Source organism: Colias philodice, chromosome 31 (genome assembly GCF_061535455.1).
Source record: "Colias philodice isolate Cphi_HAF_F1 chromosome 31, ilColPhil1 Martin Lab GWU primary, whole genome shotgun sequence".
In the NCBI taxonomy this organism is placed as follows: domain Eukaryota; kingdom Metazoa; phylum Arthropoda; class Insecta; order Lepidoptera; family Pieridae; genus Colias; species Colias philodice.
In genome coordinates, this window is record NC_143116.1 from 4,794,766 (window position 1) to 4,819,396 (window position 24,631).

Here is a 24,631-nt window from a genome sequence, read left to right on the forward strand (position 1 = left end):
CCTATTAATATTATCTCAATGCAAAATACATCATACATGACACATACATCCATCCTCACAAACTTTCTCAAACCTTTACCAAATGCACTAGAAGAATTACGGGAATAAAATAAAACACAACATTCCAAACTGCATATTTTTATTTTCCTGTAATTTTGCCGAAATATGATCACAGTAATTTAAAGCATGAACCTTCATTGCAGAATTTTGTTACATTTAGGAAACAGATCATAAATAATTAAATAAAAAAGTAATGTAGAAAAAAAAATAAAAAATATGTTAAAAAAAATTTCTGCAATAAAAACTTTTTGAACACCATTTATAATCACAGATTTAGAACACGGGACAAGCTCAGTAAGTCCAATATGATCTATGGCACGGTTTTTTGTATTTTTTCATAATTTTCATTATATTTCCGAAAAATAGTACATATTCAATTGATAAAATATTATCGAAAGATTTATCATTAGTATTTTGTCCAGAGCCGTCGCATTTATTTTGATTTGACTTAAAACGTAAGCTTAAAACTATTTTTAACAAGTTTTTTGATCACAGAAACTTATAGCTCTTCATTTGACAGATAAGTGTTTTGTAAATAACTTTTGAGACATTGTATTGTTATCTACACTTACTTTAGCACTAGTTATTATATCTATTTAAGCGTAATTTTTTTTTTCGTTTTTCATTTTATTATAAAAGACATACAAATTCATGAAGATACAACGACTACGACATTGAGATTTTTAAGTTATCATGAAACCTACTTAGTGATTTAAAAAAGGCGGGAAAATTCATATTTTTTCTTTGCTTTGGAAGCCAGTCTTTCATAGAACGTTATTTCATAAAATTGGAAACATTTCGGACTTACAATTATCGATTATACAATCTACATCTATATTAATGAACAGATTATTTCAACACTATTATTTTAATTACAATATTTACCTAAAGGCAAACAATAGCTTACATTTATTTTGAATTTCATCCAATTTCTACAAATAATATTAGTAACTAAATAGTATAATAACATTAGTAAGGTATAGAAAAGGAAGACTGCTATGCGTTTAATAGTACCAAAAGGAAATTCCTGAACAATATTTACTTATTAATATATTTACTCTTAGTAATTAATTATTATTCTACAGTCGATTATTATTAATAAGAAGATTAGAAGAAATTTTCTGTATATAAAAATTATATAACAACCCACATGATGGTCAATGGTTATGTTGATTGAAAAAAAATCGGAACATTAAAAAATACATCCTTTTTTAATAATAATTAATTTGCTAAAATACAGATGGAAAATTATTTAAGATTTACATAGAAAACATAAAAGTAAGTATAACATCAGTCTTTAAAAAGTCTCTTTATGATTGAGATCAAATTTGGAGAATTGTTATTATAACATTTCATTACACAAACTATGTACTTATCTATTTTATTAATTCTACAACATTAACTTTAAATACTAAGTAGGCGAAGAGAATTAATAATAAAGGAAAAAGTATACAAACATAAGTATTCTTAGAATAAATAACATTTCAGTTCTGAACACCCTGTAAATTTGAGCTTGTAAAAATTAAATAATATTGTATTTACAAATTTCACCTAAAATGCATGTAAAGAGTTATGCAAACTAGGAACTTTTTGGTTAGTATTTTGATAATGGCAACATAGTAAAAAAAAAACAATGTGTCAAAATTTTAAACCCTGTGGTAAAATTTCGATATGTAGTTTGGAAAAAAAAATGCTCGGATTAGTCAGGCATAACGAAAAAAAGAAAGAAAATAGCAAGTCACAAGTCAACTTAGAAATTAAGAATCAGTTTTATAGATGTTAATCAATGTCATATATCAACACATGCAAGATATTTAATCTATTCAAATAAATTATGTAAAAAAAAATCAATAATCATTTTTGTTTCGTACAATCAAAATATTTTTTGCAAAAAAATCGATAAAATTTTGTAAAAATGGGCATATGAATCAATTAAAAAACATAAGTTGAAAATTCAAATTCAGAGACAGTAACAAATGCCCAAAAAAGAATTGCCCTGTACAAACCAGACATTTGCTTAAAACAATAAATTATTCCATTTCGCACAGCTTTTCTTTTCTTTCTACATGATACGGATCAGCACAATGAGCCATCAACACAGATTCTCCGACAAGCAAATTCTCAAAACACAACGAACATGCATACAATGCGTCTCCAAAACAAACAATTTTATTTTCATCTCGATATAATGTCATGGGATTCAATACTGTACTTGGCTGAATTTCCTTCCCAGCGGCCACACATTTCTTTATATACGCCGTTTTGTACAAAAAGTGGATTTTTTCACAATGCGACTGACTTAAGATGTGTTTTAACAATCCATTTTCTTCAGTTTCTGTGTTCTTACATGACGGACAATGGAATGTGATTGACTGCTTTGATTCGAAGTCGTCGTTTTGTTCGCACTTAAGTTGAATGCTGTGCACTTGTATGTAAAACGTAATTCTTTCAATCGTAGCTTTTTGTAAAAACGTGTTGTAGAGGGAGTCTTGGAAGCTGTTGTAGCTGATTATTTGATCAAGGGACTCGGAATACGCAGTGAGCGTGGTCGAATCTAGCGTAAAGTTACCAATAGATGATGTTATTGACGTAGAATGATCAGGGTTCGCGGTTAATCCCGAATCTGTTTGTGTAGGTGACGACTGGTGGCACTTACAAATGCACTTGTAGCTTTCGTCGAAACTGTAGTTCGATATTGAGTCATCCTGAACAGAGAATAAATGTATCATAGCGTCTCGCAAGTCCGGGAAGTCAAAATGCTTTTGCTTCTTCTTATGGCTGATGTGGAAACGCTTTTGGGATTCCTTCTTCTTGGATAGTAAATATTTCTTGTTTGTGCTCTCATTGTGCAAATGGTTGTGCATAAAATGGTCTATAGAGCTTTTCATCGAGAGAAATTGCTTGCGGATTTTCGTCTTCGTCTGGTGGTCTTCTTTTTCCATTATCACATTCCATATACCAGTTGGACTCGAGTTTTTAATGTCTCTATTCATGTCATCAACATATACATCGCCCAGCTTCTTGGGAATATTGTTGAAATCGGAGCCAGGAAGAGCAGACACTATTGACCTTGAGTGAAATATTTTTGACACTTCTATATGAAACTGGAACTCCGTGAGCAGTTTTTTCAGAAATGTTTCTAATCTCTCGAATCGCATTTGGTAGTTGAAGAGTAAGCGCACGCGTTCCTCCTCATTTTTATCAAGTTCTACATCAGCAAACGATTCTGGAGTAGTGGATGGGACTGGTATGTTTTCATCGCTTGTGGACTGGTTATCTATCTTCCTGCACATTCTTACCGGAGATTTTGATGAGCTCTCTGAGTGTTCGGACAGGGAATCTATCTCCAACTCTTCTTCTTCAAACGACGACTCAATATCGGAGACTTCATCGTACATATCAAAGGATTTATTGAAGTCGAAACCCTTTATCCGTTCGCTGAACGCTTCAGACGACTTGCACTCCAATAAGACATGTTTGGGCGTGTTCTCTATGTTCACATCGCTCAGCTGCTGCATAGATTGGCTCGCTTTTTTAATATCTATCTTGAGTTTTTTGCATTTACGGCGCTTATGACGAATCGGGGCGTCTGACAGGTTTAGTATGTCTGTATCGGACAAAGAACCTTTTTTCGCTGCGTATTTTTTAACAGAATCTGGTAGTTGCAAGCTCGAATATCGGGACGTCGAATCTGGCTCCAGTTTTTCGAAATCTATAGGATCGTCCACGACGTATGTATAGCAACGCTTTTTCATAAAATTATCAGGGTTTTCAGAGGTCTCCTCAGTTTTTTTGAAATACGTAATGTTCGATATGATCTTTCGGATCGAAAATGCCATTTTACAGGCGGAAAATTTATGTGCACCGTTAACTGTAAGAACAAAGTATTTTTACATGTAGTTATGAATGTAAAAATCGTTCGAAATTTCTATTTAAATATTTTTAATCTCTTACCGCAAGTACGCGATCCACCATATACAAAGAACTTACACGCAAAAAACTTCACATTATTTGAAACTACCTTCTATTGTTAGTTTTTTAAATTTATTTTAACTTTTGTCTTTTATTTTGGATTTGACAACAAAAACATCTGTAAATGAAGTATGGCAGATTTGAATTGCTCTTTGATTGGAAGTTGGAACAAAGACTGCTGAAGAAAATCAATAAAATTACCATCTACTTTATCTGGATAATATAATGTGTTGCCAGTTTTCATTGTATTGAAATTTGAAAATTTATAATGTTTACAATAATTTATATTATAATTTTAACTTTAAATATGACAGTCAGATTATTTTTTTCATACGTATATAAAATCAAGCGTTTCCCACGTTTCTTCTTTGTTTCTGCATAGAAAAACATTGTTTTATGATTCTCAATTCTTATTAATTTGAATTTGAAATTTAAATACAGTTATTAAGTTATAACTATATTAATTGTGAATCAAAAATACTATTACTAAATAGATAGGGCGCGTCTTTTAAAAGATCAAGCTCACAGATCAAGCTCGTCATAATAATTTTGTGTATCTGTATAACTTCTATTTTCTAAACTAGCAATCTCTCGGATATCTGTGACATACGTCAAAACAGCTGGAGAAAAGTTACCAACACATTTGTTTGTTTGTTGTTTTCTATTTCAGTTTTTTTCTTATAAACAATTTAACCTGAAAGTAAATTATTTCAGAACTTTAAATATTTGTTTGTACGTAAAGTGAAAGAATTATAAGGTACGTCTTTTCAATGTTCATAGCAAAAAAGAAAAAGACAAAAGTTTAAGCATGCTAACGTGTTTTGTTACGATTAAATATTCTGAATAAACTGAATATCAACTATGTCAAATAGGATAACACCTTAAGTTCGATCAGAACATGCTACCTATCAATTAGTTTGATTTTATTCGCAGCTTTTCAATTCATATAAAAGTTGATACCCACTTATTATAGTATGAATAAATTTGTGATAGTCATAAACCGAGTTCTCTCCGAGTTCATAAATTATTACAGTAGCCGGGTTGCTTCCCGTATTTATTGAATGCTATTCTTTTAAAAAATCTCATTTATAAACCATTTGAAAGATATAAAAGTTTGAACTTATTATTTAATGTTACAGTATGAAGCCCTCAATAGATATAGACTCTCTCCGATCAGAGCACGAATCTGACGAACAATGGGAAGTGAGAAGAATGTTCATGGTGGAACACAAAGACAATTTCGAGGAAGAGGAGCTGGTAACACTGGCGCAATTGTTCACTAATATTGAGTTCCTGGGTTGCCGGTTAGTAATTTTACGTGTTTTGGGAATTAAGGTGCTTTTTCACAAATAATGTGCGATGTGTAGAGAGGAATATGTTTGAAAATAACCAATCATATTCACATATTGCTTCTTAGTTTGAAGCGTTTAGGGTTTAAAATGATACTATTATATAGTACTAGATTTCCGCCCGCGGCTTCGCCCGCGTTTACAAAGGAAAACCCGCATAGTTCCCGTTCCCGTGGGATTTCCGGGATAAAAACTATCCTATGTGTTAATCCAAGTTACCCTCTATATGTGTGCTAAATTTCATTGTAATCGGTTCAGTAGTTTTTACGTGAAAGAGTAACAAACATCCATACATCCATACATCCATACATCCTTACAAACTTTCGCCTTTATAATATATATTAGATATTAGATATTAGATGTACAACAGACGAAACCGAGCGATACACCATGCAGCTAGTTTAAAAAAGAGAAACTGCAGAAGTTAATAAACAATAAACATAATATTTTCTAATGTTTGATTTTACGCGAATATTATACATTTTTTTTTTAATATCAGAGCAAGCAAAGGGGCAGATGGGCCACCTGATGTGGGCCACCACATTTAGAAATTAAAGATTTTTAACGGAACACACTCGCTGAAAAGTGTGCTAAACGTCGGTATAATAATATAATGAATAAATCGTGTATAAAATCCTTTAAAATCTCTAATTTCTAAACAAACATATTGGTTCAATAAAATTTATTGTTTTAAAATTACAGATACCCACAAGCAACGATGAAAAGAATCGCGAAATTAGCAGAAAAAGTCTCCGCTAAATATAAGGAAAGTCGGAAAAATAAATTAAAGAGAACTTTTGTACAAGCCAGCGATGCGGCGGAACAAAAAGCCAAGAGGAGTTTTAAATAAATATTATTTAATACTTGATGAAAAAACAAAAAAATGTTGCTTACGGTGCATTTACATTAAACGAGCGAATGCTCATTCTAACCCCACTACGTCAAATTCTTTTAGTGTAAACAGGCGTAGAGCATTCTTTCGTTGTTCCTAATGCGTTCGAAAAGATTGTATGCAATGTTCGAATACTGAACAACACTGAATACGAGTTTTCGTTTACACTAAAAGATCACGAAATAATGCTCTTGCTCTTGCTCTTATGTTCATTTGATGTAAATGCACCCCTACATATCAATATAATTGACATTGACGGTGTAAAAGTTGCCACTACAGCAAAATAATGTATAATACATTGCCATTACAAAAAAAATATTGTTTTTTAATAGAGAATAGAGATTTCCCTGTGGATTACCCTAAATCTCTTGACGTCTCTCAGTTTAAAAATGTTATTTAAAATTCATTGGATATTTTGTATTTAATGTAAAGCGGCATGGCTTTTTCATTTTAATCTGTGAATAAAGTATTTCTAAGTAATTGTTGTTTTATTTTAAACAAGTATTTGCGTGACAGAGTAACATACACAACTACACATACATCAATCCTCACAAACTTTCGCATTTATAATATTAGTAGGACTAGTAATCCGCCCCAGCTTCGCCCGTGGTACCTGTTTACGTATTCTCTCTATAGGCATCTTCCTCGTACTTATAAAAAAAATTGGTTGTCTGTAAAGTCGGTTTACTGACGATAGATGAACGTGACAACGTCCGATTGTGCTTGTTTGTCGCTCGTTCCGCGCTCTCGCTTGCACTTCAAGCCTTACATGGAACGCCTCAGAGCGAGGTAACGCCGCGTGAGTCATGTTTTTTGCGTGCGTGCAGCCGGCTCTATCGAATTATAAGACGTTGTCACGTCAAAAAAGAATTAACGAAATCGGTTCAGCTGTTCTCGAGCTATGTGCATATTTTGCGACTGAGTGGGGCAAAACGTAAAATAAAAAACATGTTATATTTCATTATAAAATTTTATTTGATTGATAATACAATAACTTAAACTATAATAATTTACACGCACAACATTTTTTATTGTTTCTTATTCGTGATGTATAAACACAACTGTAAGCACCTTTTAATAATATATAAACCCTGAAAAATACACAAAACAGTAGATAGTAATATCTACTTGTAGATATATTGAAAACTAGCTTTCCGCCCGCGGCTTCACCCGCATTTTCAAGGAAAAACCCGCATATCAAGGAAAAACCCGCATTAGTAGGATAAAACCTATCCTATGTGTAAATTGCGTTACCTACTACTATGTGTGCTAAATTTCATTGTAATCGGTTCAACAGTATTTGCGTGAAAGCGTAACAAACAAACATACATTCACAAACATCCTCACAAACTTTCGTATTTATAATATTATTTTAGTAGGAGTAGGATTTGTAGTCCTCTAGAAAGCCACAAATTCGACAAGTCTTTTTGACACACAGAAAAATAATTAGGTATGTATATCTATACTAATATTATAAAGCTGAAGAGTTTGTTTGACCGCGCTAATCTCAGGAACTACTGGTCCGATTTGAAACATTCTTTCCGTGTTAGATAGCCCATTTTTATCGAGGAAGGCTATAGGCTATATATCATCACGCCAAGACCAACAGGAGCAATGCGGGTAAAACCGCGGGGCACTAGTTGTAACTAATTAACAGTCTCTGGTCCGAAGTCCCCATATTGATGTGCGTCGGGCTCCAACTGTAGGCCGGGCGATTGCGCTGAAATTTTACACATTTATATGAATAAATAAAAAAAATGTATGCGTGTACTAGAGTACATAAAAAGCCAAGCCAGAGGTCGTGGGTTGGATTCCCCCCGGGGCAAATATTTGTGTGATGAACATAGATGTTTGCTCTGTGTCTGGGTGTTAATTGTCTATATAAGTATTTATTTAAAATTATATATGTATGTTTATCAGCCATCTGGTTTCCATAACACAAGCGAAAGCTTAGTATGGGATCAGATCGTGCCGTGTGTGAAAATTGTCCTGAAATATTATTTATTTATTAACCGACTTCAAAAAAAGGAGGAGGTTATCAGATTGATCTACAGATGATTCGTGTTGAAAAAAAATACACTAAAAAGTATTAAATAAAAATAACTGCATTAAAAACAACCGACTTCAAAAACGGAAAAGTAATAAATAAAAAAGATTTGATATTATTAATTACTACATATTATTTAGATGTGCTATTTATTAAATAGGTTTGAAGTCGGTGCCAAACACTAAGCACTTAGTATTAAGCCCGAGCACCGACATCAAACCTTTTTAGTAAATAGCACATCTAAATAATATGTAGTTAATTATTAATTAATAATATCAAATCTTTTTTACCTATTACTTTTCCGTTTTTGAAGTCGGTTGTTTTTAACGCAGTTATTTTTATATAAATAAATCTCACCTGAACATAAACTGGTTGATCTGTATATGCGGTGTTGCCGCTCTCAATGCACTCAACGAAATGGCGGGCAACATTCCCCACACTTCTAAATATTGTAGTGCCGTCATACTGCTTAGTTTACTGTAAAAAAAAACATAGGCAATTTATATGTGTATTTTGTGGTATGATAAGGGGGCGTCCATATATTTATAATAGGGCGTTAATATGGACGCCCCCTTATCATTTCAATCCGAATTGAAAAGAACACCTCACGTATTTAGATTAGATAGACCAAAAGAGTAGAATTTGTTTTGTTTCAATCAGAAAAAAAAGATATTTGCCGAAACCCCCCCTCTCAAGGTTAGATGAGATTTTACTCCACCACCTCCCATCCTAAAACACCTCACGTAATTTATGGACGCTCTCTAACGTAGCCTAAATAAAAAGAGCTAGTAAATAAATCGTCGCCTTACTGCATGACGTGACGGTATTGCCATGACGCGCCTAAAGAAGTTTCACGTTAACGAATACTGACAATCAAGCGTATAGGCGATTTGTTTCTAAAGAAAAACCCGCATATTTCCCGTTTCCGTGGGATTTTTTTTGATATTGAAGCCAAACATATATGGTTTTTAGAATTTGTCTGTTTGTGTGTATGTATGTCCTTACCATCTTATATGGATGTGACTTAACTCAAAAAATACTGCATGGATTTACTTCAAATTTGGTACAGAGATAGCTCAAGACCTGAGGAAGGTCATAGGTTTTATCCCGGAAAAAACACGGGAACGGGAACTATGCGGGTTTTTCTTTCCGCTGGCAAAAAGCTAGTAAATGTAATCTATACTAATATTATAAAGCTTAAGTGTTTGTTCGTTTGTTTGTGTGTTTGAACGCGCTAATCTCAAGAACTATTGGTCCGATTTGAAAAATTCTTTCGGTGTTAGATAGCCTATTTATCGAGGAAGGCTATAAGCTATATATCATCACGCTAAGACCAAACTATAGTTTGAAATAAATCCATACTTTTTGAAACAGACAAAAATTATTTTTGGCTACGATATCTATTGTACAGAGATAGCTTGAGACCTGAGGAAGGTCATAGGATAGGTTTTATCCCGGAAAACCCACGGGAACGGGTTTTTCTTTCCGCTGGCAAAAAGCTAATAAATGTAATAAAAAAAAGCCGGGTTGCACTGGGGGAGTGCCGGCAGAAGTGAAAACTTGATTATTAACGTTGAGCATGTTTGATATTTTGGAATGGTATCCGTCTTACGCTTTTTCGATCAGCCCCCCTAGACAAGTGGCTTTCTATTAGCGTAAAGTTCAATAGAATAGATTATGAATGTATGAGATTGACGTAATCAATCGTCGTCTTCGTCGTAATCAAACGTCAATCTCATACATTCATAATCTATTCTATTGAACTTTACGCTACTAGAAAGCCACTTGTCTAGGGGGGCTGGTCACGTGTCCGGCGAGTTTAAGATTTTATACCCATTACAGAAAAAGTGCTCAACGCCGCTAAAGAAGTTTTCACTTCAAAAATAAAAATAAATACTCACGTTAAAGCATGCGGTGGCAGTAAATAACATCGGCTCAGTGCTAAATGTTCCAATCTTGATAACGGCAGTAATGCATTCAAAGCCGCTCGGCCAAGTAGCGGACAATCTGATAAATCCAATTCTAAAAGACGTGGACAACGAACTGCTAGTTGAGATACAGCTAAAAAGGAGAAAAAAAAAATGGTAAAAAAAAACTTAATTTTTAAAGTGAAACTTTTATTACATCGTCTCAAACTTTTTGGTCTGTGTAGCGCATGTCGCGTGACGGTCGGCTGCCGAGTAGGTATAAAGCAGTGTTCGGAACCATTCGAACAGTTTCACTTTTACCGTGGTTTCATAAAACCACACAACATTTTTTTTACTATACTAATTACGTTTTACGTTAAAAAAGAATAAAAGAAATTGTAACACTGTTTAAAAATAGGAATTGTGATACAGCTTAAAAAAGAACAAAAAACTATAAGGGTAAAATTGCCTATTGGCAATATTATTTCCTTAAAAAATTAAGTTATATATGTGTTAAGTTTGCTTTTTGTGAAATTTTATTGGTGTTATTTAATAATTTTAAGTATTTATTATTCGTATAGGTTTTTTATTATAATACTAGCGGTCCGCCCCGGCTTCGCCCGTGGTACATGTTTACGTTTTCTCTACATAAAAACCATCCTCGTACTTCAAGGAATATAATAAAAAAAGAATTATCGAAATCGGTTCAGCCGTTCTCGAGTTATGCGCTTACCAACATATTTTGCGATTCATTTTTATATATAAGAAGATTCTATATACCTATAACTATATTTAGAATAGAATAGAATAGAAACAAATTTATTCCCATAAAATGATACAGTACATTAAATAACAGACAAAACCTATATCTTAAAAAACAAGGTATTACACCTACAGTACATTTCCTTTCCTACCAGGTTGCCTGGCAGAGATTGCTGTGTAGCAATAAGGCCGCCTATTGTGCAAAATTTTTGTACCTCACTAATTTGTACCACATTTCCTATATTGTTTCGTACAATGAAGTGTTATAAATAAATAAAAATAAATAAATAAATAAGGTATTTAAGACCGCGGCTTCGCCCGCTTAGTTCAAACCTAATAAATTATATACATACTACAATTTTCGTCTTAAATCACTCTATCTATTAAAATAAACCGCATCAAAATACGTTGCGTAGTTTTAAAGATTTAAGCATACAAAGGGACATAGGGACAGAGAAAGCGACTTTGTTTTATACTATGTAGTGATTAAAAGGGCTTTTAAATATAAATACTCACTTTCATCATTCATGATCCTCGCTCCACTCAAATTTAACCTTTGCAATTTGGACGGTAGACATGTTACTAAAATGTTCAACGCTTCTTCGTTTAAATTGCACCAAGATATGTTTAGTGATTGCAGACTGAAAGAGATATAAATAGATTTATTAATATTATATATATTTACTAATAACTAGCGGTCCGCCCCGGCTTCGCCCGTGGTACATATTTCGCAATAAAAGGTAGCCTATGTTATTTTCAGGTTCTAAAGATTGTCTGTGCCAAAATTCATCAAAATCGGTTGAGAGGTTTAATCGGGAAAGCGTAACAGACAGGCAGAGTTACTTTCGCATTTATAACTTCAATGTGTATTTTTAAGTATTGTAGTAAGTAAGTATTGTAGCATATAAGTATTGTATAAATTGTTTTTCATCATGTACGTGTGAGGCTATGTGTCATTAAATAAACGTTTTTTCTTTCTTTCTTTCTTCTATAATATTAGTTGGGATTTTTATAATTTTTCATAAATAAATGTTAATTATAAGCATAAAAAGAAACATCAGAATGTACAGTGTTCTTAAATATTTATACACTAGCTCTCCACCCGCAGTTTCACCCGCGTTTTCAAAGAAAAACACGCACATATGTGTGCTAATATTATAAATAATTTGTGAGGATGTATGTATGTTTGTTACTCTTTCACGCAAATACTACCGAACCGACAATGAAATTTAGCACACATACAGATGGTAACTTGGATTAACACATAGGATAGGTTTTATCCCGTAAATCCCACGGGAACGGAAACTATGCGGGTTTTTGGAAAAGCTAGTAAATAATAAACACTTACCCAGTACATCCATCGAGTAAGCTTTTTAAGCCTTCCGGTGTGATTCCCTGCGCCATTGTTAAATTTAATGTTTCTAAACTCGAGCATTGTCCTGAAATTTTAGTATTCGAATATTAATAATAATAAATAATAAATAAATATTATAGGACATTATTACACAAATCGACCTAGTCCCACAGTAAGCTCAATTAAGGCTTGTGTTGTGGGTACTAGGCGACGATAAATATAATATTTAATAAATACATATATAGATAACACCCAGACCCAAGAACAAATAATTGAGTTCATCACACAAATATTTGCCCTGACCGGGGTTCGAACCCGGGACCGTCGGCTCAGTAGGCAGTTACTTTACCACTGCGCCAACCGCGTCGTCACTATTAATTTATGATTATTCTTGTCATCACACGTCGTGTGTCTGTTAGCTTAGATATTTAATAATACGCAACAAATTTTGATGCGGTTTTTTAATAGATGATGATTCTGCTATTATCCCATCATCAAGCTGAGTTTCCGCAACGATGGGCAATGTTCGACCAACTTGGCCAACGTTTGTCTAGATATACATCATATTTTTTTAATTATTTTAGCAATCCCACTCACCAATCAACGCCATTATCCCATAATCCAGCGGCAAGCTCTCCAAGCTGAGTTTCCGCAACGATGGGCAATGTTCGACCAACTTGGCCAACATTTGCCTAGATCAATTATATCATATTTTTTAATTATTTTAGCAATCTCACTCACCAATCAACGCCATTATCCCATCATCAAGTGGCAAACTCTCCAAGCTGAGTTTCCGCAACGATGGGCAATGTTCGACCAACTTGGCCAATGTTTGTCTAGATATACCAATATTTTAGCAATCCCACATAATATTTATTAAATTATTATAGCAATCCCACTCACCAATCAACGCCATTATCCCATCATCCAGCGGCAAGCTCTCCAAGCTGAGTTTCCGCAACGATGGGCAATGTTCGACCAACTTGGCCAATGTTTGTCGTGATATAGCACTCATGCTGAGGTCTAAGTATTGAATACGTGAAGTTGTGATTGTTTGTGGGATCCAATCGCCGATCTGGAATTGATTGATTGATTGTTTGTTAGTGTGTTTCCTATTGACGTTATTAATAATTATAGTTAATAGTTATAAATGCTAACTTTTGCACTACATTCATTTAAATCCTAATGCAAAAGTTTGTATGTTTGTTACTATTTCACGCAAAAACTGCTGAAACGATTTTCATGCAATTTGGCATAGAGGGTAACTTAGATTAAATCATAAGCTATACCACGCTAAGACCAACAGGAGCGGAGCAATTCGGATAAAACATTAAAAAAATACAGTCGACTTGAGAATTTTTTTCTTTTGTAAGTTGATTGGTAAAAATACAGTAAAAGTTCCTTATTCGCGCTTCCTTTATTCGCGTTTTCACTATTCGCGGATTAAAAAAATGCGACCCAATTTCTATATTCGCGACTAAAAATTTTTTTATTCGCGGATTTAATAAGTACATACATAATAATAAAATTATTGGAATAGGTATCTAACCCAATATCCTTGTCAAATGGACTAATAAGAAAGTAAAATAGATCTTATTACAAGTTTGCCTAAAGTTTATGTTATGTTGTTAAATGATATCGCCGAGGCCTTTGACACAAGCCGCCTTTGTCGCAAGCCGCCTTTGCCGCGATTGATGTTTTTGAGAATGTAAATAAACAGAATGGAAGCAACCTTATAACTCAATAAATAAAGTGTATTTTTAAATGTAGTTCCGTTTATAGTAAAGCCGCTTTGCGTGTTTTATTGTTTCGTCTTTCACATTCGTTACAAAAATTGTGTTCGAGTAACGTCTACTGCACTCTTCCTAGTTTATATTAACAACTAAAAAAAATGAGAAACGAGTTTCGAGTCGAAACTCGTCGAAACTTTCGTCATGAAAAAAATCTCAATCGTCACCTAGGAACGTATCCCCTATAATCCCATATAAATTACCATTCCGTATTCACGGTTTCTGTATTCGCGGCATATTTATGGAACGTATACCCCGCGAATAAGGAACTTTTACTGTATTGAAAATTCTGATTTGTTATTAATTTATCAAATAAATAAATATGAACCAATAAGTGTGTTTTTCATTTATCTAATTTATCAAACACTTACTGAATTATATTAAATTTCAATACTTTATTAAAATATTATAAAACTGAAGAGTTTGTTTGTACGCGCTAATCTCAGGAACTACTGGTCCGATTTGAAAAATTCTTTCAGTGTTAGATAGCCCATTTATCGAGGAAGGCTATAGGCACACTACAACCAACAGGAGCTAAGCAATGCGAGTAAAAATGTGGAACGCAGCTAGATACTCACTTCTGAACTAGCTAATCTTAAAATAATAGGTTTCCTACACAATATCCTTCCCAGAGCATCTTTGGATAATGTCTTATTGCCTAGATCTAATCTCTGCCATAGCGTCTCATCGCAGGCCACTCGGTACCAACTGAAAAAACAAAAAAAAACTACATATTAATGTCTCATAATTTAAATAAAAAAATGTGTGCGTGTACTAGTGTACACACGTAAGAAGTGAAACTTCTTTATGTCCTTATTTTTCAAAAAATACGCAACTTTACAGAAATACGTCGAATCACGCGTGGTAGGGATAAGAAAAAGATGGCGCGTAACGGAAAAATGTCACGCGTAACGAAAAAATGTTACACTTAATTTTTTTCCAACACCGATAAAGAAATTTCACTTCAATAATAGTCTTTTTTTAAGTGTCTTTCTGTTCACCATAATATAAACAACAACTGCACCGATTATCATTCGGTTTTCACCAGCGGAGTAGTTTTCGAGGAAGTTAAAACAACGTCGCATCCTGCTGTATGTTTAGATCTTATTCTATTTATCCTACTAATATTATAAATGCGAAAGTTTGTAGGATGTGTACTATTTCACGCAAATACTACTGAACCGATTAAAATTAAATTTAGCACACATATAACTTGGATTAACACATGAATAGGTTTTATCCCGGAAAACCTACGGGAACAGGAAGTATGCGGGTTTTTCTTTGAAAAGGCGGGCGAAGCCGCGGGCGGAAAGCCTATATAGTATACAACAGATTTTGAGGCTTTATTTAATAGATAGTGGATCTCGCGGATACATAAAAGTTTTTTATAGAACAGGTAAATAGGGCAAGTTAGTTACACAAATAAAGAATGGCTGAACCGATGTTAATAATTTTGGTTTCTTAGATTCGTCTCTACTGGGATAAGGATAAAATTGATAAATAACTACTAAATAAATAAATAAAAAAAAATGTATGCGTGTACATGACCTTAAAAACAAAATGTCACGCGTACGGCGTAACGCAGAAATGTCACGCGTACGGCGTAACGCAAAAATGTCACGCGTACGGCGTAACGCAGAAATGTCACGCGTACGGCGTAACGCAAAAATGTCACGCGTACGGCGTAACGCAAAAATGTTACACTAAATTTTTGTCCAACCCCGATAAAGAAGTTTCACTTCAATAAAAACTCACCGTTTACACACAGTCATACAATGAGCTAGTGTCCTTTTCGGCAGCCATTTAAAAACACTTAGAATCATTTCATCTGACAGTAATGTGAATGTGTCCGCACCGCTTGGCTCGAATTTCTCTTTCCTTGCTAGAATCTCTTGTTCTTCGAGGCCTAAACCTGAAAAAATTAAAATAAATACTTTTAACGGATTTAAAACGCGATAAAAAAACAAAGTTGCTTTCTCTGTCCCTATGTCCCTTTGTATGCTTAAATTTTTGAAACTACGCAACGGATTTTGATGCGGTTTTTTTTTAATAGATAGAGTGAATCAAAATGAAGGTTTTAGTATATAATTTATTAGGTATAAGACAAAGCGGGCGAAGCCGCGGGCCGTTAACTAGTGTATTATAAATTACTAAACAAAGACATAAAAACAGTATTATTATTTATTCAAATCAGGAATGGGTTACTGTTTACGTACGATTAGTAAATAAACACCAATCGAAAACATATGAATAGGGTCCTAAAATTATTTCATCGTTGGATATTGTACAATGTATGTATATGATACACTAGCTGTGCTCCGCGGTTTTACCCGCATTGCTCCGCTCCTGTTAGTCTTAGCGAGATGATCTATAGCCTATAGCCTTCTTCGATAAATAGGCTATCTAATATCGATATAAATATAAATAATTTTTCAAATCGGACCAGTAGTTCCCGAGATTAGCGCGTTCAAACAAACAAACTCTTCAGCTTTATAATATTACTATAGATGAGAGCTTTAAAGTATGTACGTACCACGGGCGAAGCCAGGGCGGAACGCTAGTTTTAAATAAAATTACTCACGTGTACTAGTATTTCCTTTGGTCCCACTACAAGACATATACGCCCCAAACCCACCATATATTTGGGCCAACGGGGTATCTTCGTCTATATGATATTCTTGTATGAGGGACGATTCCAATACATCTTGGAGAGGTTTCGCTGAAAAGTAAATCAAATATATAAAATACCACAATGTTAGTTACCATACTCCTCCAAAACCGCTGGACCGATTCTCATGAAATTTTGTGTGCTAATTGGGTAGGTCTGAGAATCGGCCAACATCTATTTTTCATATGTACCACGGGCGAAGCCGGGGCGGACCGCTAGTCTTATATATAAAATTCTCGTGTCACAATGTTAGTCTGCATACTCCTCCGAAACGGGTGGACCGATTCTCATGAAATTTTCTGTGCATATCGGGTAAGTCTGAGAATCGGCGAACATCTATTTTTCATATGTACCACGGGCGAAGCTTGGGCAGACCGCTAGACCGAACATCTATTTTTCATAACCCTAAGTGATAGATAAGAGTGGCAGAACAACGTTTGCCGGGACAGCTAGTAATAATATAATTTTTGGTTGTTTATTTGTAGAGAGGTAATGTTTCTTTGTGAATCCTGATAATATTACAAATGCGAAAGTTTGTGAGGATAGATAAAAAGATAAGTCCCATGTCCCCAAGTGGGGTAAGGGGCAGATGCATTATACATCTGTTTCACTTAGGGACAAGTAGATGATCAGCCTTCTGTGTCGTGCCAGACCGAGACAATTTTTTTTTCTTCGTCTCCACCGGGAATCGAACCCAGAACCCCTCGGTGCTACGCTCACGCGTCAACCACTGTACCAAGGTGGCGGTCAAGGTGTGAGGATGGAGGGATGTCTGTTATTCTTTCACGTAAAAACTTCTGAACCGATTACAATGAAATTTGGCATATAGATAGCTGAAGACCCAGAATAAGACAATCCCACAGGAATGGGACACATGCGTGTTTTCTTTGAAAACGCGTGCGAAATAAAACACATTGACAATCTAACATCAGTGATAAATTCTGCCTGCATATACAGACATACAAACAAAAAATTTTTTAATCACATATTTGGGTTTAGTATCGATACAGTAACACCCCTGTTATTTATTTTTTCAATATTTTCAATATTTTCAATGTACAGAATTGACCCTACAGACTTATTATATGTATAGATTCAAAATGTGAAATATTTATCATATTTCTCAATAAATATGGCTGCTTTAAAAGTTGAACTTTTTGCAATCAAATTTAATAATTATTTGTCTACGAAATAATATGAAAAATAAACTCACATTTCTCCAAGCTCCTAGGGCTTTTCGAAGGTCCAGGGCTCGGACTGCATTTGGTTTTCGCTATTTTAGGGCTATACCTGCTTCGCGGTGATGTCACACTATTTATATTTGGATTTACGTTCTCTATATCGTGTTTGCGTTTTAGAGATTTTGTCTAAAAAATGATAATAATATTAAATCACTAGCGGTCCGCCCCGGCTTCGCCCGTGGTACATATTTACGTTTTCTCTACATAAAAACCATCCTCGTACTTCAAGGAATATAATAAAAAAAGAATTATCGGAATCGGTTCAGCCGTTCTCGAGTTATGCGCTTACCAACACATTTTGCGATTCATTTTTATATATAAGAATATAAATAATTTAAAAAAATGCTTTTATAAGATAGACTCATAATATTATTTTATTAAATTGGATCAAAATCTAATCTATATGAGTTGGTTACATATACAGATGAAGTTTATAAAAGAGTGTAAAAAATAGTAATTCATGTACATAATTTAAATTTTGGTTTGTGAATTTCTCAATAGAAGAATGGATCTATACTAATATTATGAATTCGTAAGTCTATCTGTCTGGTACACCAAACCACAGACTGATTTTTGAAGCAAATTATTTATAAGTCTGCTAATATTATGTAACTAGGGTGTTTTTAACAATATAATGCACCATAATTGTCAATTTCCAATTTCTAGATATGTTCTGTAAGGATATCTATCATTTATCATGACAAATCCATACTAATATTATAAATGCGAAAGTAACTCTGTCTGTCTGTCTGTTACTCAATCACGCCTTAACTACTGAACCAATTTACATGAAATTTGGTATAGAGATATTTTGATACCCGAGAAAGGACATAGGATAGGTTTTATCCCGGAAATCCTACGGGAACGGGTTTTTCTTTGAAAACGCGGGCGAAGCCGCGGGCGGAAAGCTAGTAATATATAAAAATTAAAAATACATACATGAAAGTGTTAAATATGCTACAAGGGATTTTATCAGTATCTTTTTTTTAACTTACAGCGCTAGAACTTTCACATGGAGTCTCCGAGTCATCTTGATCTAATACACTCACACCCATTTCCTGTAATACCTATAGGAACATTAATATATAATTAATTAATTTCAAGTACTGTAATTTTTTTTTATGTCAGAGCAAGCAAAGGGGCAGGTGGGCCACCTGATGTTAAGTGGTCACCACCATAAAGGTGCTTTGCCGGCCTTTTATGGACAAATAAGCTCTTTTCTTGAAGGCCCCAATGTCGTAGTTGTTCAGGAACACCGCAGGTGGCAAATCGTCCCAAATTTTTTAAGTGTTCCATTTGTCCCTACATAGTCTAATATATATTATAAAGGCGAAAGTTTGTAAGGATGTATGGATGTTTGTTACTCTTTCACGTAAAAACTAATAAACCGATTACAATGAAATTTAGCACACATATAGAGGGTAACTTGGATTAACACATAGGATAGTTTTTATCCCGGAAATCCCACGGGAACGGGAACTATGCGGGTTTTCCTTTGCAAACGCGGGCGAAGCCGCGGGCGGATATCTAGTATAAAATAAAGTAGCTTTCTCTGTACCTATGTCTCTTTGTATACCTACTTAAATCTTTAAAACTACCCAACGGATTTTTATGCGTTTTTTTATAGATAGAGTGATTCAAGAGGAAGGTTTTAGTATATAATTTATAATGTTCTAGGTAAAGTGGGCAAAGCTGCGGGCAGAAAGCCAGTTTATATAGCTTTTAATATTTGAGTTTGAGTTTTATAAAATAAATAAAATAGTTTTTTTCTACTATTTCATAAGCTTCTTTCCTTTGTATGTATATTATAGTTCTGTGAATTACATACTTGATAAATATTAACTACCTGTAGGCATACGGTTTTGCTTGTGTTTCCTTATAGCTAAAAAAACTTAAGAATACGCTGATTTTAGTATGTACAATAAATTGTACAGACCCATATAGTATACTAGATTTCCGCCCGCGGCTTCGCCCGCGTTTGCAAAGGAAAACCCGCATAGTTCCCGTTTCCGTGGGATTTCCGGGATAAAACTATCCTATGTGTTAATCCAAGTTACCCTCTATATGTGTGCTAAATTTCATTATAATCGGTTCAGTAGTTTTTACGTGAAAGAGTAACAAACATCCATACATCCTTACAAACTTTCGCCTTTATAATATCTATTCTGTACTTTATAAAATATGTAAAGTCTACTAGTATATAAGTTAACTAAACAATACTGGCTAAGTCTGGAGAGGAAGACGTCGATCGTCTCTAGCACAGGTATGTTCCTAGTTGAGGCGATCGTCGTGTCTAATTTGTTTTTGTATTTATGTATTGTTTCGAAATAAACGATTTTTTTTTTTTTAATATATTAGATAGATAGAATAGATTAGATACCTCACCTACAGACTAACACATGATAATGCAATTATTGTATTGTCACCTATACTTGGATAGTGTACTAAGTTTGAATGATATCTTCATTTTGTGGGTTCCTTTGTCATTTAGTGGGTCAAATTCGAGTCTAAAGGAGTTTTTAACTTACAAACATACAGGCGAAGCTAATAAAAGCATGTAAATAAAATAGAAGTCTGAAAGATTTTGATAATTAAAGTGAAACTTTTATTATATCGTCTCAAACTTTTTGGTCTGTGTAGCGCATGTCGCGTGTATCGCGGCTGCCGAGTAGGTATACCGACTCGGCAGCCCACCGTCACGCGACATGCGCTACACAAAGCAGTGTTCGGAACAGTTCGCAGTATTTTAAATATTATATTTTATTAACAAACTAGGATTCGATTTACAAGATATATATGATTTTCCTTAACATTAATTATTTGTTTTAGGTTCAGTTCTGTGTCTTGAATACCAGAAGCAATTTAAATTAGAATTTTACTAAATTAGACATTCAGTAAATTATATATAAACATTATTAATTAATTTCTGCACACAATATCAATATGCAGGTCTATGAAATTGATTTTAGTTAAAGCTTAGGGATGTGACAAACCACATCTTATTGAATACAACAGTTTTTATGTAATATGCTTGTAATTATATACATATTGAAAAGATTAAGCACCAATATATTTGGCTTATAAGTTATCTTTTAGTGGTAAAATCTTACAAATATGCTATAGAGATACAGTAAGATATTTTACAGTTGTATAAAAATTAAAATACAGTTTTTTTTTGTGATTACATAAGCAGCCAGCTTAAATAATAATCACTTTTGCAATAAATACGTTTTTAGGACACAATTCAAACATTGTAATGCAGATGTTGCAAATTACATTTTCCTTGACTCAACATTTTATTTTATGCAACAAATATACCTCTTATTGAAGTACTAGCTTTCCGCCCGCGGCTTCGCCCGCTTTATCTAAAACCTAATAAATTATATACTAAATCCTTCCTCTTGAATCACTCTATCTTTTAAAACAAATCACACCGAAATCCGTTTCGTAGTTTAAAAGATTTAAGCATACACAGCGACATAGGGACAGAAAAAACGACTTTGTTTTATACTATGTAGTTATTAGTGCATTATAATATTAACAGTCAGGTCATGGTAACCTATTAAAAACTCGAATTTCTATTACCCGAATCTTAAAACCCCGAAAACGGTTGTTAGAACTTATAAAAGACAGATGTAATGAATGACAAATTTTTAAAATACCTTTTTTAATTTCCCAGATGAATCAATTTCCAGATGCACGAAAACCAGATTTTTAAAAAGTATTTTTTTGTTTCCCGTAATCTCATAATCCAGATCTCATTATTCCAGATTCTCAGAATACTTTTTTTTGTTTCCCATCGTACCATTTTCCAAATAAACTATTGCCAAATTTTCATAATCTTTTTATTTGGTTCCCATATAATCGTATAACAGATAAACTATTGCCAGATTTTCATAATCTTTTTATTTGATTTCCATACAATCGTGATTATACCTTTACTATCGACTGAAAATAAATATTGTCAGTAAGTAAATTTATTGTTTTACTTGTCCATTACAGACCGGATTTAGTGTCAAAGTCGACTCAGTAGGTTAGGTTTGAACTACGACCCCCACGCTAGAACTGACTCGCTATTGTTTTACTTGCCTATTACAGAAAGGTTTAAGTATCAAATTCGACTCAGTAGGTTAGGTTAGGTTTGAACTGTGACCCCCCATGCACGAGCCGAGCGAGCGAAGCGAGCGTGCCGCGGCAGCGGCCGGCGAGTGCCAGAACCGACTCGCTTTTGTTTGACTTGCCCATTACAGAAAGGTTTAAGTGTCAAATTCGACTCAGTAGGTTAGGTTAGGTTTGAACTGTGACTCCCCATGCACGAGCCGAGCGAGCGAAGCGAGCGTGCCGCGGCAGCGGCCGGCGAGTGCCAGAACCGACTCGCTATTGTTTTACTTGCCCATTACAGAAAGGTTAAAGTGTTAAAATCTATTCAGAAGGTTAGGTTAGGTTCGTGCGGCGTCCCCCTGGAAGGATTACCGGATTACGTTTTGCTGGATATCGTTTATTTGAATTTCAAAAATCTGGACATTGTTTGTCTGGATATCAATTAACTGTATTTCAAAAATTTGTGTTTTAAAAATCTGGCTTTCGTGCATATGGATTACGGTCATCTGGATTTTGTGCATTTAGATTTCGTATGTCTGGAACTCATTCGTCTGGATTGTAAAACGTCGAACAAATAAAGAAATGGGCAAATGAAATTCGGAGTTGCGATTATATGGCAAACAAAACTTCGAAATTTTAAAATTCGGGGTTATGAAAAAATGTCCAAACGTTTTCTGGATTATGATATTCGGAATATTAAAATTCGAGATTAAGATAGGTAACCTCAGGTCATGCATGAATTACATCCGAAAAGTTACCGTTATATTGTGTCCGATTTCAGTTAAAATTATTATTGCATTGAAATCACGTATTTTAATGTAGCTAATATTAACTTCTAAATCCCCACTAATTGATGATGGATGATGCTAAAAAATCTGATCTATTTCTAGCTTAGATGCACACGAAAAAAAAGGAAGACATAACCAAAAATGGTTTGGTAGAAAGGTGTGTGTTTTTTAAAAGAAAAACTCACTTCGGTATCGGTTTTACGGTCCATCATGCTCCAGCTTTTGCGCCCAGACGAGTCCAAACGCATTCGCTTCCTAAAACGAAGAGTTTTCCTCAGTAACTCACGGTAAAATAATTTTAATATTAAATGACACGTTAAAATCTTTTCGCGCCTTTCAACTTTGGCGCTCAAAATCAGCTGTCAGCAACAAGTGAAATGTTGCACTGATTTTATGAATGAATTTGTATCCTCACCGCGGACTTTCAACTTCGTCTATTGCTGATAATGCTTGGCAATCTTCTGTATCGAGATTAGCATTCATTATTATGTTAAAATTATAATCTTTACGACTTTATTCGTGCAACATCACCGCAACGCAAAGAAAAATACTATTTATGACATAGATGATAGATTACAGAAAACTAATGTCAAGACAAACTCATAGACTATAGAGTATGAACTTCATTAGCGGAAGTGAAATAAATAATATTGCTATAGACGTGCTCTAAACTGAAATATATTTATTTTAACCACTTGAGAATAAGGGGCTCTCAGGTTACAAAAAAAATTTTATGCTTATCAGTCCGTGTAACAACCGTGCCCATAAATTATACCTGTCGTAAAGCTTGCCCTATTCAAATTTGGTTGAGTATCTGTGCCACAGCTGTCACATTTATTATCTGGAGAGAACCAGAGACTACTTTAGAACAAAGGTTCATACAATTTGACGTCCTGTTTTAATGACAGACCAGTTTCAAAGGTCGTCATTTTTTCACCGTGCCGAGCAAAATATCGCTGCGCAAAAATGGCGTGATTACTTGAATGTTATTACTTGTTCCTTTGTGTGTTATATGTTATAATTTTCTATATAAAATTCTCTTTACAGTGATATATACGTATTGTAGTATTTCATTAGCCAAAGTTCTTATTTTTAACAAATAATGTAGGTCAAAATGCGCGTTCCAAACATGGCGGGTTTCGGTGTTGTTTACGAATTGTTGAAACTATATTTTTATATTTTGATACGTTATATACGTACTAGAAACTATCTAGATTAAGTAATTACTAATATAAATCTATTACATTCTTATATTTACGCAGATTCAACATTTTAAAATATTTGAAACGTAACAATGGCCAAGGACGTAACGATCCGGATAGCGTGCCGAGTCATTTTTATTAGTAAAAATAATAGACATATCCTGTATAATTTGTATATATTATGCATTCATTTTAAAGGAAATATAGTCTAGTTTTAAAATAAATAAGTAAAAATGAAGCCGAGCGCATAAATTTGTCGTAATAAAATTAAATTGCGAGAAAATCTAACAAAAAAAAGTACAATTAAGTATTATCATTTTTTTTTAAATATGAAATTGTAAGTTCGAAGTATATATTTTCTACTCTAATGATGCCTCATTTCATTACCTATCTAACAGTATTTTTTTTTCGTAATCTGAGCTATACTTTTCTTTCAACAAACGTTTTTGTAGGGATGGGTCACGCGATTTTTTTTTGAGCAGATAATGAGAGATATAG

At 33.9% G+C, this 24,631-nt stretch overlaps 3 protein-coding genes across 3 annotated transcripts; 1 reads left to right on the forward strand and 2 right to left on the reverse strand.

Annotated features, from left to right (window-relative positions):
- Positions 1–122: 122 nt before the first annotated feature.
- On the reverse strand, positions 123–4,178 carry LOC149475265 (uncharacterized). Its single transcript, XM_089713595.1, has 2 exons — positions 4,015–4,178; positions 123–3,931 (listed from the first exon to the last, which is right to left on the reverse strand). The coding sequence occupies exon 2, from the start codon at positions 3,897–3,899 to the stop codon at positions 2,091–2,093; it is 1,809 nt and encodes a 602-aa protein (XP_089569721.1). The 5' UTR covers positions 3,900–3,931; positions 4,015–4,178; the 3' UTR covers positions 123–2,090.
- A 459-nt stretch (positions 4,179–4,637) lies between these two features.
- On the forward strand, positions 4,638–6,753 carry LOC149475266 (partner of xrn-2 protein 1-like). Its single transcript, XM_089713947.1, has 3 exons — positions 4,638–4,789; positions 5,172–5,336; positions 6,084–6,753. Exons 2-3 carry the CDS (start codon positions 5,173–5,175, stop codon positions 6,229–6,231), a joined length of 312 nt encoding a protein of 103 aa, XP_089570073.1. The 5' UTR covers positions 4,638–4,789; position 5,172; the 3' UTR covers positions 6,232–6,753.
- A 474-nt stretch (positions 6,754–7,227) lies between these two features.
- Skp2 (S-phase kinase-associated protein 2) lies at positions 7,228–23,498 on the reverse strand. Its single transcript, XM_089713622.1, has 13 exons — positions 23,347–23,498; positions 23,117–23,186; positions 19,038–19,109; positions 18,015–18,168; positions 16,715–16,852; positions 15,889–16,045; positions 14,712–14,841; positions 13,247–13,418; positions 12,338–12,428; positions 11,506–11,630; positions 10,222–10,381; positions 8,678–8,797; positions 7,228–7,993 (listed from the first exon to the last, which is right to left on the reverse strand). Exons 1-13 carry the CDS (start codon positions 23,412–23,414, stop codon positions 7,924–7,926), a joined length of 1,527 nt encoding a protein of 508 aa, XP_089569748.1. The 5' UTR covers positions 23,415–23,498; the 3' UTR covers positions 7,228–7,923.
- Between the last annotated feature and the right edge of the window lie 1,133 nt (positions 23,499–24,631).